Source organism: Syngnathus typhle, linkage group LG7 (genome assembly GCF_033458585.1).
Source record: "Syngnathus typhle isolate RoL2023-S1 ecotype Sweden linkage group LG7, RoL_Styp_1.0, whole genome shotgun sequence".
Classification (NCBI taxonomy): domain Eukaryota; kingdom Metazoa; phylum Chordata; class Actinopteri; order Syngnathiformes; family Syngnathidae; genus Syngnathus; species Syngnathus typhle.
In genome coordinates, this window is record NC_083744.1 from 1469010 (window position 1) to 1485724 (window position 16715).

Below are 16715 nucleotides of genomic sequence, written 5' to 3' on the forward strand. Positions count from 1 at the left end.
GCAAGGCGACCACGATTGTGAGTGATGTGAGTCACCCCGCTCACTCTTTGTTTGATCTTCTGCCCTCTGGGAAGAGGTACAGGATCCTGCGCTCCCGCACCACCAGACTCACCAACAGCTTCATACCCCAGGCTGTTAGGATCCTGAACTCCCTCCCCCTTTCTGCGTAGTGTCCAGTACTTATGCGCTATATTCTGACTGTCTGCTGTATGCACACTTGCTCCATTTTTGCTCCTCTTATTTATTATGTTATTTGTTTATTTATTATTTATTCATCACTCTTATTTAGTCATTCTTTGTTCCTTCTTGTTTTAATTTTTTTTGTGTTGTTTACTTGTATGCGTATTGTGTACTATGTCTTGTCACCGTAGGATAGTGGGAACGTAATTTCGATTTCTTTGTGTGTCCTGGCATTTGAAGAAATTGACAATAAAGCAGACTTTGACTTTGACTTCACTGCCCTGGCTGACGATAACATCGTCGATTAGGAGACTTTCAAACTAAGGGTTAACTCGTCAGCCCAGAATGTATTGAGAATATTAATATCTCTTCCCAAAAAACTATCGATTTCAAAGACGACCCTTGACATCATTGACCACTGCCGAGAGGCCCGTCTTTGTGGTGATATGCTCAGAGGCTGTATGCTGCGTGCAAAGCGGCCATTGGAGCTGACAGGGAGGAATATTGGGGGGAAGAGGTTGAACGGCTGGAATCAGCACGGTTAAAAGACATCAGACAGGTCTTCATGTTGCACGTGGCGGACTATGCATCAAGACCATCCTCATGAAGGATGCCATTGGAAGCCTCTTGACCACAGAAACCAACTGCCTTCAAAGAAAGACCACTTCAGCCACCATTATCCTCCAGTCTCCACCAACTCCTGTCTGGTTACTGCTGCCAACTCAGCCATCCCAAACTCCAATTGCAAAACTGACCCAGTCTCAACCACCTAGGTCAGAGAAGCAATAAGAACCCTGAAGAATTGCAAGGCACCTGGAATTTGTGCCATCATTTGTCCCATCGTGCTTTTTATCCTCCATAGTCCAGTGGTTCAACCACATCATTAACCACGTGTGGGTGCAGAGCACACACACACACACTGACAACCTCCATCTGGCTGACCTTGAATATGCTAGTGACACCACCATTTTCAGACACTCCCTCCAACATCTGAGCACTGCTTTTCCTATATACAAAACCAAAGTACAAAGCTTGGCCTTCAAGTTGTCGGCAGAAAACCAAACTCCTACATCTGTGACAGATCGTTCATGTTCCCCTGTCTTTCAGCTCAGACGAAGTGGAATGTTTTATTCTTTCATCTACCTAGGCTCCACCATTACCAGCAATGGCAATCTCAAACTAAAGATCACCCCAGGTGCAGCCGCAGACATAGAAAAACGAGGAAGGCCCCTTTGGCGTCACCACTCAATGTCCCACAAGACCAAGCTGCACATCCTCCCCATTCTCTTGTATGAAACATAATCCTGGCCTCTTAACAAGACCCTAGCCAAGAGAATTGATCGTATGGTTTCTGAATGTCCTGGTAAGCACAGCAACCTTCTTGGTGGTTAGGTGTTTCGTCTTCGACACCACATTTTGGGCATATTGTGGACACAGTCTGGCCTACATATGGTGTTTTTGTGCTTTTGGTGATTGCAATGTCATGTCATGCACTCACAGTACTTGCACTGCCAGATTAAGTTGAGTTTTACGCAAGCTCAGGATGCAGTTGTACAGCCAAAGCGAAGGCCGTCCAAGTTTTTCCTTTGTTAGTTAGCTATCGATACTTTTTTTCCCCTCGCTGACTGCCAGTGTTTTATGCACCAGTCCTGCAAAGCATAGCATATGGGATCAGGGTGAAGGGTTCTGGACCTTTGATGAAAAGCTCAGATTTTTATCAAAAGTTTGTCAAAATCCCCATTGCCTTCAACTTCCTGATTTCCGGGTTACCCACGCGATGAGAAGTTTGTTACTCAGTTAATCGGGGCTTTCAATGCAACGCAGGCTGTGTCCACCATGACCGTATTGCATTCCATTGCCTTAAAACCAGCAGAACTATCAGAAAGACAATTATTATTTGTTTCTTTGCCTATTTTTCTTTGTCTATTTGCACGTTTCTTCAGATATTTATGTATATCACTGCTTTCCTGCTATAACTCTCTTTTCTGACCTTTTTTTGTTTGGATTAGTTTGTCATTGGTATCTGCTGTGAGGATATCCAAGTACCGTAATTTCCGGACTATAAACCGCACCGGACTATGAGCCGCACCAGCTAAAATTCGGGGATATTTTACTGTTTTTTTCCGTGTATAATGCGCCCCCATGTATAATACGCACCCTAAAAATGGCATGGTGATGCTGGAAAAAAACCTGTACCCATGTATATTACGCACCCCAATTTTTTTTTTTTTTTTTTTTTTTTTTTTTTTAGGTCCCAATGATCGTCACACACGCAGGGAGGCAATGGGTCCCATTTTTATAGTCTTTGGTATGGTGTTAACTAGGCTGGATGTATTTTTTTTTGTTGGCGTTGATTTCTCCGACTGCCCGTACAGGCACCACCGCGATCAGTGCGGACATGTGAAAAAGGCGTGCGGACATGTGAAAAAGGCGGCTCTGTATGGGAGAGAAGTTGAAGAGGAATAAAAACACCCTTGGAAACCAAAACTTGCCCCTCGTCGTGACTCGGAGCCGCAACAAATGTTTCGGATTTGTGTGGGGTACATTGTGACAGCGAACGAGCAGGTGATCGAGCAAGCGTCTGATACGAGAGCATTGCGTTCGTATGGAGCGTGTTTGAAGTGAACAGCAGAGACGAAAGGAACAAGGCAAAGTGTTGTGAAATAAAATATTATCTTTAATACGCATTTTGTTATTTGCTGATTGAAACTGCTAATTAAACTGTGAATTGAAACTAATAGGAAGCAAACAACTCTCGCTCTTTATATAGCTGACGTGTCTTGCGCATCTGTTCTGCGCATCGGATTTATAGTGCGCATGCGCAGTCATACTGCCCCCGTATGACGTCCGGTCCGCGATGGAGATTAAAAAACAAACAATATTTGACAATAACACACCATCAAGGATTGCACCATCGCATCAAACGATGTGTCGTCAATTATGAATTTTACTGACTGTGTTGGGCAGGATGGCTGAATGCTATGCGCGATTGACATTAAACAAGAAGAAAGGTGATTCCAAGTTTTATTTCGAGGGAGATTTGTCATGTCTCGTTCCCAGTTTTGCTTTGTGTCTAGGTTGCCATAGTTTCTGTTCGCGTCGCCCCTCCCTTCCTGTGTCACCTCAATCAATGTAACGTGTTTTGTATTTAAGTCCTGTCTGCCCCTCGCTCACCGTCGGATCATTGCATGTGTTACTGTCATGATCTCTGTTTGGTTTCTGTTCCTGTCTTTGGTAATGTCACCCTGTCTTTTTGTTCCACAACTTTGTCGGTCAGTCCTGTTGTTGGTTTTGTTGTACCATGATTTTCTTAAAAAAAATAATAATAATAATTTAAAAAAAAGAAATTTTAAAACATTTGTACCCATGTATAGTAATGCGCACCCCAGATTTTAGGACAATAAATTAGTTAAATTTTGCGCATTATACACGGCTATATAAGATGCACCGGACTATAAGCCGCACGTGCCTTTTTAAAAAGAAAGCCTTTTTAAAGTTTTAATAACATACTTTGACATGTGTTTCTAAACATTGCCTGTGATGCAGTAGTAGTACCGCAGCAACACGGAAGTGTGCACGCGAGTTATTAACAAAGAAAGACTGGACACAGAAAGCTTTTTTAAAGTTTTAATAACACACCTTAACATTTCTTTCCAAACACTGCCTGTGACGCGGCAGTAATACCGCAGCAGAAGTAACACAGCACTAATAGGGTTTGATTAAATAAAACATACCGGTAAAAGTCACTGAGACGCGGCGGTAACACAGCAGCAACATGGTAGCACAGCACTAACAGAGCTGATTGAAAAACATACTAGTAAAAGTAAAATAAAGAGCTTCATCGTCTTATTCTTCCTCCTGTGCACTGAAACCATCGAAGTCTTCCTTCTCAGCCTCCGATTGGAATGGCGTTAGATATCCTTCGCCTCACACTTTCTCAGTCTTTTGTCGTCGCTTTTATGGATTTCTTCGAGTGTGATGAGGGTCTGTTCATGCTAATTTTATTCATGCACGAAGCGCTAAATTACATTAAACTAGCGAGCGACACGTATAGCTCCAGAGTAGACGGGACCACGAAATAAAGAAAAGGGTGATGCAACACAATGTCATCAACATCGACTGCCTTTAGCTTAAAAGCGGCATCATATGCATTTCTTTTGTCCCCCATAATGACGGTTTGTGTATAAAAGCTTCCTTTCAGTAATGTCCGTCTTGAAAAAGTAGCACGTCTTCTTCGGCGCATTATCTCTTCTTCATCTGTCTCGCTCTTGCGTCCTGCTAGAGCGCCCCCTGGAGGCCGTAAAAATCCATAAATACGCCGCGCCGCCATCTAAGCCTCGGGGTTCAAAGTAACCCTCTGAATAAAATGCATTCAAAATTCACGTTCATTACAACTTGTTTTTGGTGAGCAAAATGTCGGAAGAATTGAATTTAAATGCTGATTGATTGGGTTTTAATACAATGCAGATGGTCCAAACAGCGCCACTGCTTAGTGTATTCTCTGAGTCACATGGCAGAGTAAGAGAAAGGGTTTAAAGCCCTTTGACGCAGGTCACCTAGCGTGCATTCCTACTAAAGCTCATAATAGTCACAAGCAACACAGCCCGAATAAGCAGCAGCCAAAGAAGTGTTTCAAAATAGTATTTTTGTTGTTTTTTTCTTCAAGATACCGCAGTGTATGAAAGTGATCAAGTCATCACAAAAATCACGAAAAAAAATCCTTATATAAGCCGCACCTGACTATAAGCCGCAGGGTTCAAAATTTTTGAAAAAAGTTGCGGCTTATAGTCCTCATTGTTTCTTCTATAGATTTAGACATTTACACATTTGATTTATACACAGTGCTTCTGTTTTGTCTTACAAATAAAGGACGAGCGGTTAGAGCAGGGGTCGGGAACCTGTTTCACTCAGAAAGCAAAATATTTGGACATTTATTTCAGTGAGAGCCATATAATATATTTAAAGACTTAATTCAACTAAATGTGAGTATAATAAGCCTCTGAATTTATTATTTTAAATAATGTTATAATGCTCACCATTAATGTGACTTCTGGTGCTGCATGGATTTGCTGATGGCTTTGTAGTTTAGTTGGTACTTGCTGAGGTTAAGCTTCATGCAGGCGTTGAGGCTTTCATCTGTTAAACGAGATTGTAGGTTGGACCTGATGTTTTTAAGATGTGAAAACAACTGCTCACATGAATACGTAGATCCAAACATGGTCAATACAGGAAATACTCACGCTTCAGTGTGTCGTATGTGACAGGAAGCGCATTCCAAGTTTTTATTATCACCTGGTCTTCGGGTTGAAGTTTTGTCCTTTCTGTCCACATGTGCTTGCTCGCCAACTCCACGTTCCGTCGTGCGATTCTTTCCAAATCTTTATTCAGTGACTTGAACTTATTCACCTACATGCCTGAGGCTTTCAGGTCAGCCACTTCTGCTTCAAAATTTCCAACTGAGACATCAGGAGTATAACACGTCGGCTGTGTTCAGTGAACATTCGTCTGGACGGGTGATGAACTTTGAACTGACTGCTTTGAACGACCGTAGGAGACTGGATGTGAAGAATCTAGCTCAGAATCAGAATCAGCTTTATTGACCAAGTTTGTGCATGCCAAACAGGGAATTTGACTCAGGTTGATCTCAGCCTCTGTACAACATTTAAGTGACTGACAACATTCAGGTAACTAACAACATTTAAGTGGCGAGAGCAGAATGTTATTGCACAGTGATGTCTCTGAGTCTCTATGAGTGGTGTGAGTTCATCAGAGCGACAGCCTGGAGGAAGAAGCTTTCTGTGTCTGTGTCTGCAGATTTTGGCGTACAACGCTCTGTAACGCCGGAGGGGAGTAGTTTGAACAGACTGTGACCTGGGTGAGAAGGGTCTGCGGAGATGTTACTTGCACTTTTCCTAGTCCTGGACAGGTACAAGTCTTGGATAGATGGGAGGTTGGTCCCGATTCTCTTTTCCGCAGACCTGATCCGTTGCAGTCTGTGCTTATCTTGTTTGGTAGCCGATCCAAACCAGACAGTGATGAAGGAGCAGAGGATAGACTGGATGATGGCAGTGTAGAAGGTCTTCAGCAGCTCCTGTGGCAGGTTGAACTTCCTGAGCTGTCTCAGAAAATACAACCTCTGCTGGGCCTTCGTCCGGAAAGAGTCTATGTGCCTGGTCCATTTCAGGTCTGGGGTGTTAGAGTGGTGCTCACTCTAACTTATTTGCAAGAACCACATGGGAGACAGTATGCCCTTTGAGCACTTGCAAGTGGAGAAAACGTTCGTCACTGTGCATACTGTTAGGTTACGGATTTTAGCTTTTGATCTGACTCCAAATTATGATCAACACTTAACACATGAATTCCTATGTCCTAATCCACACACTGGCGCATCTAACAATTTTGCGAGTTCGTACTGTCAAAGAGAAGACCAGTAGACCAATCTGACCGAATTTACCAATAGTTTATTCCTGACAAAGCAAGCTATTACAGGCCTGGGTTCCGGGGCCCTCACACTAAAAGCTCGTGTGTTCTTGTGCCCATCAAGGTACAACACTTTCTTCCGGATTGCCCAGTTACAAAGAAACACAATATGAATATTCAAACATGCAAAACATTGTGAGATGATTGGTCGATGGCCGTCTCCTCCCCACTGGGTGTTTATCGGCGAGTGCAGATGTTCTGGTGGTTGGGTTTGTCTAGGACGCTCGACCACAACGACGAGGTGTGATTCTCACTTCTCCAATCTGTAGATATTTTTGACAGCTTGCACGTCGTCTTGGTCTCGCCTGACCGATGATGTACCCTGTGTACACAACACTTCGGAGAAAACATCTTGGTGCAGCTGTCTGCACACTTCCTCACTTTCCGGTTCATCAAATGCTTTGCATAAGTACAGCCACTACTGAAGATTATCTTGATGTGATTATATATATGTCTAACGTAGCCATTAATAAAACATGTTTGCAAGCTACCAAAAAGCACATTTTCCTTTATTTTGCAAGCTGCCAAAAAGCAAATTTTTCCTTTAATACAGTGATGTTCGAACGAAGTCCGCCTTAGTCCGTTGCAAGAGCTTATTTATTGAGAGAAAGCAGGGTGGGGGTGACAGGTTTGGTGAATCCCCGGCGTCAGGTGAGATCAGAGCAGGGGGTGTTTTAAGATCTAATGTAAACAGAACAACTTTGATTGCTTCCTCTCCAGCTGGTCTAACAAGCAGAGTATGCAAGGACTATGGAAGTTTATCTGTGCCATCGGATTTTGAATTCGAATTTGTAGCACTGAATTTTTTTACATCCAATTTTTAACACTGAATTTTTTTTTGCATCTTTTTACATCCAATTTTTAACACTGAATTTTTTTTTGCATCTAAATCAGACTTTGAATTTTAAAAGCCATCGAATTTCTAGCACTGAATTTTTTTTTCCTAAGACTTTTTTTTCAATGTCTAAAAAAATCCAGTGTCAAAAAATTCAATGTCTTAAAAAATTCAGTGTAAAAAAATTCGACATCTCAAAAAATTCAATGTAAAAAAATTCAATGTCTAAAAAAATTCAGTGTAAAAAAATTCGATGTCTCCAAAAATTCAGTGTAAAAATATTCAGCGCGGACATCCGGGGTAACCAAGGGAGAAGTAATCGATCCCTGTATCAAATCATCCAACGTTCAGCCAATCAAGTTACGCTCCATTGGTCATGTGACGTCGAAACAGGAACGTCGTGAAGTTCAAGTTCATTACAGTATTACAGTATTAACTGTTACTGTTACCTTTGAACTTCACGACGTTCCTGTTTCGACGTCACATGACCAATGGAGCCACGCCTTCATCCATCAGCTGATAAAGACGCGTCACAAACACATCAGTGACACTCTGATGAAGGCGGAAGATTCCGCCGAAACATGTCAGGTAAATGAACCTAAAACAAATTTGTTTGATATAGAAGAACCAGAGAAGTAATTGAAAAAGAAAAAACAAGATGAACCTAGTACAACTATTGAATTTTTTTACATTGAATTTTTTGAGATGTCGAATTTTTTTACACTGAATTTTTTAAGACATTGAATTTTTTGACACTGGATTTTTTGAGACATTGAAAAAAAAGTCTTAGGAAAAAAAAATTCAGTGCTAGAAATTCGATGGCTTTTAAAATTCAAAGTCTGATTTAGATGCAAAAAAAAATTCAGTGTTAAAAATTGGATGTAAAAAAATTCAGTGCTACAAATTCGAATTCAAAATCCGATGGCACAGATAAACTTCCATAAAGGACTTTATTTTACTGCGTTGTGAGTACAGGACAAGTTTGGTTAATCATTATAGACTACATTTCAACATAATCATACGATCAAAATAATCTATCAACCCTAACATTTCCCTCCTGTTTATCATATGATCATGTCACCCCGATCAACAAACATAAGCAAGAAAATATAATGAAGATAGATCCACCAACACCGCGTCACTGGCGAAGAAGGCCCAGCGCCGCCTGTACTTCCTGCGGAAACTCAGGCGAGCGAGCGCTCCTCCGGCTATCATGACTACATTTTACCGCGGCACCATTGAGAGCGTCCTCTCCAGCTGTATTGCTGTTTGGGGTGGTAGCTGCACTGACTACAACATGAAGGCCCTGCAGCGGATAGTGAACACGGCTGGTAAGATTATTGGTGCTTCAATCCCCTCCTTGAAAGACATTTCTCACCCGTAAGGCGACCATGATTGTGAGTGATGTGAGTCACCCCGCTCACTCTTTGTTTGATCTTCTGCCCTCTGGGAAGAGGTACAGGAGCCTGCGCTCCCGCACCACCAGACTCACCAACAGCTTCATACTCCAGGCTGTTATGATACTGAACTCTCTCCCCCTTTCTGCGTAGCGTCCTGTACTTTGCGCTATGCTTACTGTCTGCTGTATGCACACTGGCTCAGTTTTGCTCCTCTTATTTATTGTGTTATTTGTTTATTATTTATTCATCACTCATATTATTTATTTATTATTTATTGTTTGTGCCTTCTTGTTTTTATTTTGTGTCGTCTACTTGTATGTCTATCGTGTACTATGTCTCGTCACCGTGGGATAGAGGAAACGGAATTTCGGTTTCTTTGTGTGTCTTGACATATGAAGGGATTGACAATAAAGCAGACTTTGACTTTTTGACTTTTTTTTTGAAAAATAAGAAACACAAAAACAGTACATCATTGTATCCATCACTTGCGATACCATTTTTGATGGTCAAATCATCAAGTTTCTGTAAAACACGTTCAGCTAAACAGCATTATCGCAATCTTCTTTCCACAGCACATTAAAGTCGTCACATTCGACATGCCTGAGATATTGTATTTGCACCTGAGGTACGGTAGAAAACACAAACCTTGCCACAGCACACTTCAAACACGGGTAAGCTCAACAATACCAGCACAACAAGCACAGGAGTCACAAGTTTCAACACCAGTTGCAACCAGGCGCCAGAGAATAGCAATGAAAAGAAATCCCATTGATGTGGGGCCTTCTCCTCCGACATGGCCTGCTGTAAATTCCTCAGTGAGTTCATGGCGTTGTTGACGTGAATGTCATTATCCCCTGGAATGTATGTGCAACAGGAAGTTCCAATAATATGGCACACGACACCTTGCGCTGCAGTCATTAAGTCCAGAACCATCCTGTTTTGCAAGACCATCAGTCTAATAGCCTGAATCTCTCTGTTTTGTCCATCATTGACCTGCAGCGAGAGATACACAAAAGATTGAAAACGATAGTTCAGTGTCTCTATAGGGTGATTGTTTTCCAACTCCGATTCAAGGAAATGGCGCATGAACAACTTTGTCACCGATGGACCACACTTTATGGCTGTCAGGGACATTTGTACCCCAGACAGGATCATGTGGTTCAAAGGTCGTAACTAGGGGTGTAACGATTCATCGATACACATCGATTAATCAATATAATGCTCTACGATTAATTGGCATCGATGCTAAACGTAAACATCGATTTATATCGCCGTGTTTGACCTCGGACATTAGACGCAACTTTATTTTGAAATCCAGTTCATTGTTGCATGCTTCCTCTTTCCGGGAGCAGTGCGCGGCGTTGTTGTGTTGTGAGCAGAGCAGGCACGTGAAAGGGGAGTCGACAACTAGTACGCGGCTCCTGGGCTGGTGCTATGGCTAGTGTCCAAAAAGACGAGGAAATTTGCTCCCCTTTAGGCTTCAAGTCATTCGTTTGGAAGCACTTTGGATTCCAAAGAAAAGATGGCTCAACGGACAAGACGCGTGCAGTTTGTAAATCCTGCCATGCGGTGATCAAATATTCAGGGACCACAAATCTCGCCGCACATTTAAAGAAAAAACACGACATCAAAGTTCAGTGTTAAAATAAAGTAATTTCCTAAATAAAGAGTTTGCAGTACCATGTTGATTTTGCGTATGAATTGTTATAAATCAGGATATTGTTCTATATTTTTTATTTAAAAAAAATAAAAATATCGATCGTAGAGCACTATATCGTGATGTATCGTGAATGAATCGCAGCAGGCTTTAAGATATCGGCAAATATCGTATCGTAGTTCTTTGTATCGATATGATATCGTATCGTGACGAAACCCGCGATTTACACCCCTAGTCGTAACAGCCCTGTGTCAACGTCCAAAAGAGTTGTGTGCCGTCGTCAGTTGATGATGTTGTATCTTGTAGGTGTGGTCTGTTACCCACACTGGTGCACACATTCCTGTCCAGTTGGCGGGCAGCATCGGATAAACCTTGTGACCAAAGCCACCAGCCATTCTGTATGAAGTAGGTCCCGTTCGATGGTGCAGCCATGTTGGTAGGAAAGCCCTCACCACTTGAAATAGCTCTCCTATCCTGGCACTCAGAGGTGACGTCCAAAGCTCCTATCCAGTTTCCTCCTGGAGAGCAGTCGTTGTTAATGCATTTGTGGGTTTCATTTCCTTGGATGTAACATGTGTGTTCACTCCAGGTGGCCTCTTTGTATAGGCCACTTGCGGCATTGTTCGTCCTTTAGCAGTCACATTGAGATTTATCCAAAAGAGTTGATCACAGGTACCCTCTATGAGTCCAGGGTGGAAGGGGTCGGCGCCACTGACTGTGACAGCATGGTGCTGGTATCCAACTCCTCTCATAGAGGCCATGCATTTCGCTTGTCAAGTCAAGTTTATTTGTATAGCCCTAAATCAAAAGCAGTCTCAAAGGGCTTCACATAGACAAAAATTGACAATTATTCTCAAAGCATCCCCTGATCTTAAGCTCCCAAAAGGGCAAGGAAAAACTCAAAAAAACCCTACCGCGGGAAAATGAGAAACCTTGAGAAAGGACCACAGATGGAAGGATCCCCCTTTCAGGATCACCAGGTTGAAATGGATGCAGAGAGGGCACAAATGATACAATATGAAAATCAATGAAATAAGAAGTGGATGTCCATGTCAGAGCGAAGGGCTGCCGAAGGAGCCCTCAATTGTCCTGGGAGTGTCTTCGAGGAGGTTGAGCTGCAGTTCCCCCATCCTGAATTGGCCCACGAGAATCCAGATAGCCACTGTCAGCATGGGTGCCACCTAACCACCTCCCCGGCCGGGGAGGGGGGAGGGAGGGGGTGGAGAGGGAGAGGAAACAAACTCTAGCCGAATCGGCCACTACAGGTTAGTTAAAGGCCATGTCATAGAAATGTGTCTTTAAACGTGTCTTAAATGTTTCTACTGAGGTAGCAGTCCTAATATCCATTGGTAGGGCATTCCAAAGCTCTGGAGCCCGAATAGTAAATGCTCTAGAGCCTGCAGACATTTTCTTGGTCCTCTGTGTCGCTAAAAGGGTAGCGTTTTGCGAACGAAGGTTACGAGACGGAACATAAGGAACAACTAGGTCGACGAGATATGAAGGCGCTAAGCCATGCAGTGATTTATAGGTTAATAGAAGAACCTTGAAGTCACATCTTAAATGGACCGTGAGCCAATGTAAGTTGGCTAGTATTGGGGTAATGTGATCAAATTTTCTTGCCCGAGAGCAGCCTTGCAGCAGCATTTTGTACTAACTGTAGACTTTTGATGCGGGACTTAGGAAGACCCAAAAATAGTACATTACAGTAGTCCAGGCGCGACGTGACGAACGCATGTATAATAGTTTCCGCATCACCGGTCGAGAGGATCGGACGAATCTTTGCATATTACGAAGGTGAAAAAACGCAATTGTCAAGTTTAATTCGCTGACTGAATAACTATTAAGAGCAACAGCAAACAAACCACAAGTGAGACGGAATATTAAGTATTTTCTCGCGAGGAGTGCAGTACAGATCGCTTACAACAACCTCACTACACTAACTATCTGTATGCACTCCTGCTCTTTTTATTTGGATTTGCCCTACCCACAAAATGAGACAAGCCCTTTAAAAGGGGAGGGGGAAAGCACGTGGGCTTTGTCTCGTAAGAAGAAAAATCACAATGTGTTACATACTGATATGGAACAGTGTGAGAAAGAGTACGAGTGATCAGCAACCATTCTTTGTGTCTGTGATGAATTCAGGAAACATGAGTTATCAGCAATCATTCTTTGTGTCTGTGATGAAATCAGGAAACATGAGTAATCAGATATCATTCTTTGTTGAAAAGGAACTGTCTTGGTAGATGTCTTCATTTTGCTGAGTGGTCAGCTGCAACCTGTCTGACCCAGTAACCTCTCTCTTCTGTGGTACATCATAAAAACAGCAAGGCCAAACAGCAAGCACATATTGCGGTAATATTGCGGTAAAGCATCGACTAGAGAACGCATGATAACATATGTAGACATTTTTCTAACAGCAATTCTGGTTATATTCTTAATGTGCTTTTGAAAGGAGAGAGTTTGGTCAAATATTACCTCGAGATTAGTTACAGTATCGCTCTGAGTGATAGTACGGTTATCTATAGTTATAGCGGTTTCTTTGAATAAGTGTTGATAACGAGTTGGACCAATTATCAACATCTCAGTTTTATCTGGGTTAAGACGAAGGAAGTTGAGAGACATTGGTTGATCTCCGCAAGGCACACCTCAAGATTACAACAATCCCGCGGATCTGTCATCGATAACGGCATATGTAAATGGGTGTCATCCGCATAGCATTGAGAACTAATATTATATTTACGTATTATGCCCCCAAGCGGAATCATATAAATATTAAAAAGAATTGGTCCGAGAACCGATCCCTGTGGGACACCACACGTGACATTATAGAGCTCCGAGGACGCATTGCCATGGACCACTCGGTGCGTCCTGTTTGATAGATAGGAATGGAACCAGCCTAGTGCTGACCCTGAAATACCAACACAACTTTTAAGACGCCCTAATAAAATATCGAAGTCTACAGTGTCGAAGGCAGCACTAAGATCGAGTAGTAACAGTACAGACGAAGTGTTCGAATCCATAGCTATGAGGAGATCGTTAGTCACTTTAGCAAGTGCTGTCTCAGTGGAATGATTAGCTCTAAAACCAGACTGAATAGTGTCATATTGATTATTGGCGACCATGTAATCAATAAGCTGCTGCCCTACTACTTTTTCAAGAAGTTTTGCTATGAATGGGAGGTTTGAAACTAGCCTATAATTACTGAGACAGTCCGGGTCAAGATTTGGTCGCTTAAGTAACGGTTTAATGATAGCGGTTTTAAAGGCTGTTGGCACTATCCCAGAGGAGACAGACAGATTGATTATATTTCAGTGACATTCATCACTTTGGCCTCCAGGTGAACTTGTGTGGAGGAAAGGGGGAGTTTGGAACACACATAGCATCCCACCTGTGTGTGGGATCTCACAATGAACTTTACATACCGGTACCAAGTGTTGGGGTCATATGGGTTTTTGGGGTCCCATGACCAGTCCTCATAGGTTTCATCATGTGACCATCTTTTCCCACAGTTGACCTTGTCAATGGGTCCATTCAAATGAGTCCATAGACCATAGCACGCTACAACCACAATGCAACAGAGGATCCACCTGGCATGTGGAGTCCCCATTGCTACTAGGTTGGCAGAGACACCAGAACACCCCATCGCCTGTCAGAGTGGGGATTGTTGGTCTCTTCACTGACATTGAGACGCACCACCCTAAACGATGGAGCCCCTTTGTAGTCAGAAGCTTCCCCACCACTCCAAAATTAGGGGTCTTTCACTCTCTGTGACTTGCAGTGGGTGAGGTGAATCCAACTGGGCCTTTCAGCAATCTTTACTGTGGTGGGGGCCGTCAGCAAGACTTGGAATGGTCCCTCCCACTGTGGGCTGGCCCAGTTCTTTCTTTTGATGACCTTGATGTAGACCCAGTCTCCTGGCTTGATGTGGTTGTCAACCTGTGGGGAAGGAAGATCAGGCGACAGTAAATTTGCATTTGACACATCTTTCAGTTTGAGCGTTCTGATCATGTAATCTGTCAAGAACTGTTATTCATCGGCTTTTTGCAAATCTGCAGGGAACACAGGTAGTCTATATGATGATGATGGAACTTTATTCATCCCACAGCGGGGAAATTTACTTTTCACAGCACCGCGTATGAATGCAAGAAAACAAGTGCCAAAATTTCAAAAAGGATAAATAACAGACAGGGCTCGAAACTAACGATTGCCCGATTGCCCGGGGCAAGTAGCGATGGCAGACGGGCAAGTAGAATTTTTTCCTCACTTGCCCGAACTTGCCCTGCCATAATACCATGTTTTCAAGCTGTAAAAAGACGATTTTGTGCATAATTTCTCGCAACATCTGCCGCTTCTGGTCCGACATTTTGTTTTCTAGGGAGCGGTTAGTTTCTCGTGTAAGTCTGCAATACATTGATAACGGCAAAGCGCTTCGTAATTAAATGCATGCTCCCTTACCCGTCCCTGGCTCTTCTGCGCCTGCGCACCAGCAGAGCTTGTTTCCGGTTGGCGGATACGAAGGCATATGAAGGCAAAACTTATAGTGTTGTCTTTTTTATTGCAAAAATGTGTCGGGCAAGTAAAAATCCACTCCAAAAAAATTCGGGCAAGTAAAATTTTGTTTCGGGCAAGTAAAATTTTCTCTAACTTGCCCGAGGGCAACTTGGGCAAAAAATAAGCTTCGAGCCCTGACAGACAAAGACAAGTGCCTCTAGTAGAGACGAAACACAATTTTTATCAGGTGCCACGCATGTTGTACAGTCTGACCGCAGAGGGAATGAAGGACCTGCGGAACCGTTCCTTCCTACCCCGTGGGTGTAATAGTCTGCTGCTAAAGAAGCTGCTCAGGGACCGCACAGTGTCATGGAAGGGGTGAGAGGTGTTGTCCATGATGAATTTCAGCTTAATTAACATCCTCCTCTCACCCACAACCTCAATGGAGTCCAGGGGTCAGCCCAGGACAGAGCACACTCGCCATCTTATTCAGTCTCCCCCTGTCCTGGTCCGTACTGCCCCCACCCCAGCAGACCACAGCGTAGAGGATGGCAGAGGCCACCACAGAGTCATAGAAGGTCTTGAGGAGATCCATGCACACACCGAAGGACCTCAGTCTCCTCAGCAGGTGGAGGCGACTCTGGCCCTTCTTGTACAGTTGTTTTACCGACGCTTTGTGACGTTGCCGTGACGTGTATATATATATATTTATAATCGTGCATTACGTCATCTGTTTAATGAAACTGACTACTGAATGAACAAAAATACGCATAATGCTTCTTTACGTGTAAATGCGGCGCATCCCGTCAAGAGCTATCAATTAGCAACGGAGCTACATGCTACACGGAGCCAGTTATATATTCAACAGTCACCAAAATGAACACAATGCTTTATTTACCGTTTTTTTCCATGTATAATGCACACAATTTAACTAATTTATTGTCGTAAAATCGGGGGTGCGCATTACATAATTACACAAATATTTTTTTTTAGTTTTCTTTTTTCCGGATATGATACAGAGGCCGCCATTACAGATGCGCTTTCTTCTCTGCTGTTCACTTCAAACACGCTCCATACGAACACAATGCTCTCGTATCAGACGCTTGCTCGATCACCTTTTCCTTTGCTGTCACAATGTACCCTACACAAATCCGAAACATTTCTTCCATATCGAGTTTGCTAGCGCATGCGCAGTGATACTGACCGGCAGAATAACATCCGGTTGTTCCCAAAGATTATCTTTTTTCTGAAATAATTTTACGTTTACGGACTTAAGTAGGAGTCAAAATTTGGGTGCGTATTATACATGGGTACAGGCTTTTTTCCAGTATCGACATGTCATTTTTAGGGTGCGTATTATACATGGGGGCGCATTATACATGGTAAAAAAACGGTAATCACTCCCTGCTCCTCCAAGAGTGAAATGATGTCCTCCGGCAATCCTCTGGCACGCAAAAAGTCACTCGTTGACAACATAATGTCCTCTCTGGTCAAAATCACACCACACTGACTTTCCCTCCGCCACCCCACGCTATAAAGTCAGAATTCTGACTTTATTCTCAGAATTCTGACTTTAAAGTCAGAATTTCGACTTTAAAGTCAGAATTCTGAGAATAAAGTCAGAATTCCGACTTTAAATTCAGAATTCTGAGAATAAAGTCAGAATTCCGAC

At 42.9% G+C, this 16715-nt stretch overlaps 1 protein-coding gene across 12 annotated transcripts in view; it reads left to right on the forward strand.

The window, feature by feature from the left end:
* The window catches only part of znf276 (zinc finger protein 276), a 130216-nt gene that overhangs the window by 82589 nt on the left and 30912 nt on the right, over positions 1 to 16715 (forward strand). The window contains exon 11 of one of the 12 annotated variants that reach the window (XM_061283791.1): positions 2556 to 15120. The exons of 10 other annotated variants lie outside the window; for them this stretch is intronic. In XM_061283791.1, coding sequence (XP_061139775.1) covers positions 2556 to 2636 — 81 coding nt within the window. In that variant the 3' untranslated portion in view covers positions 2637 to 15120. Of the gene's footprint in view, positions 1 to 2431; positions 2504 to 2555; positions 15121 to 16715 lie in introns of those variants that run through there. One more of the 12 variants, XM_061283793.1, reaches the window with a different exon arrangement.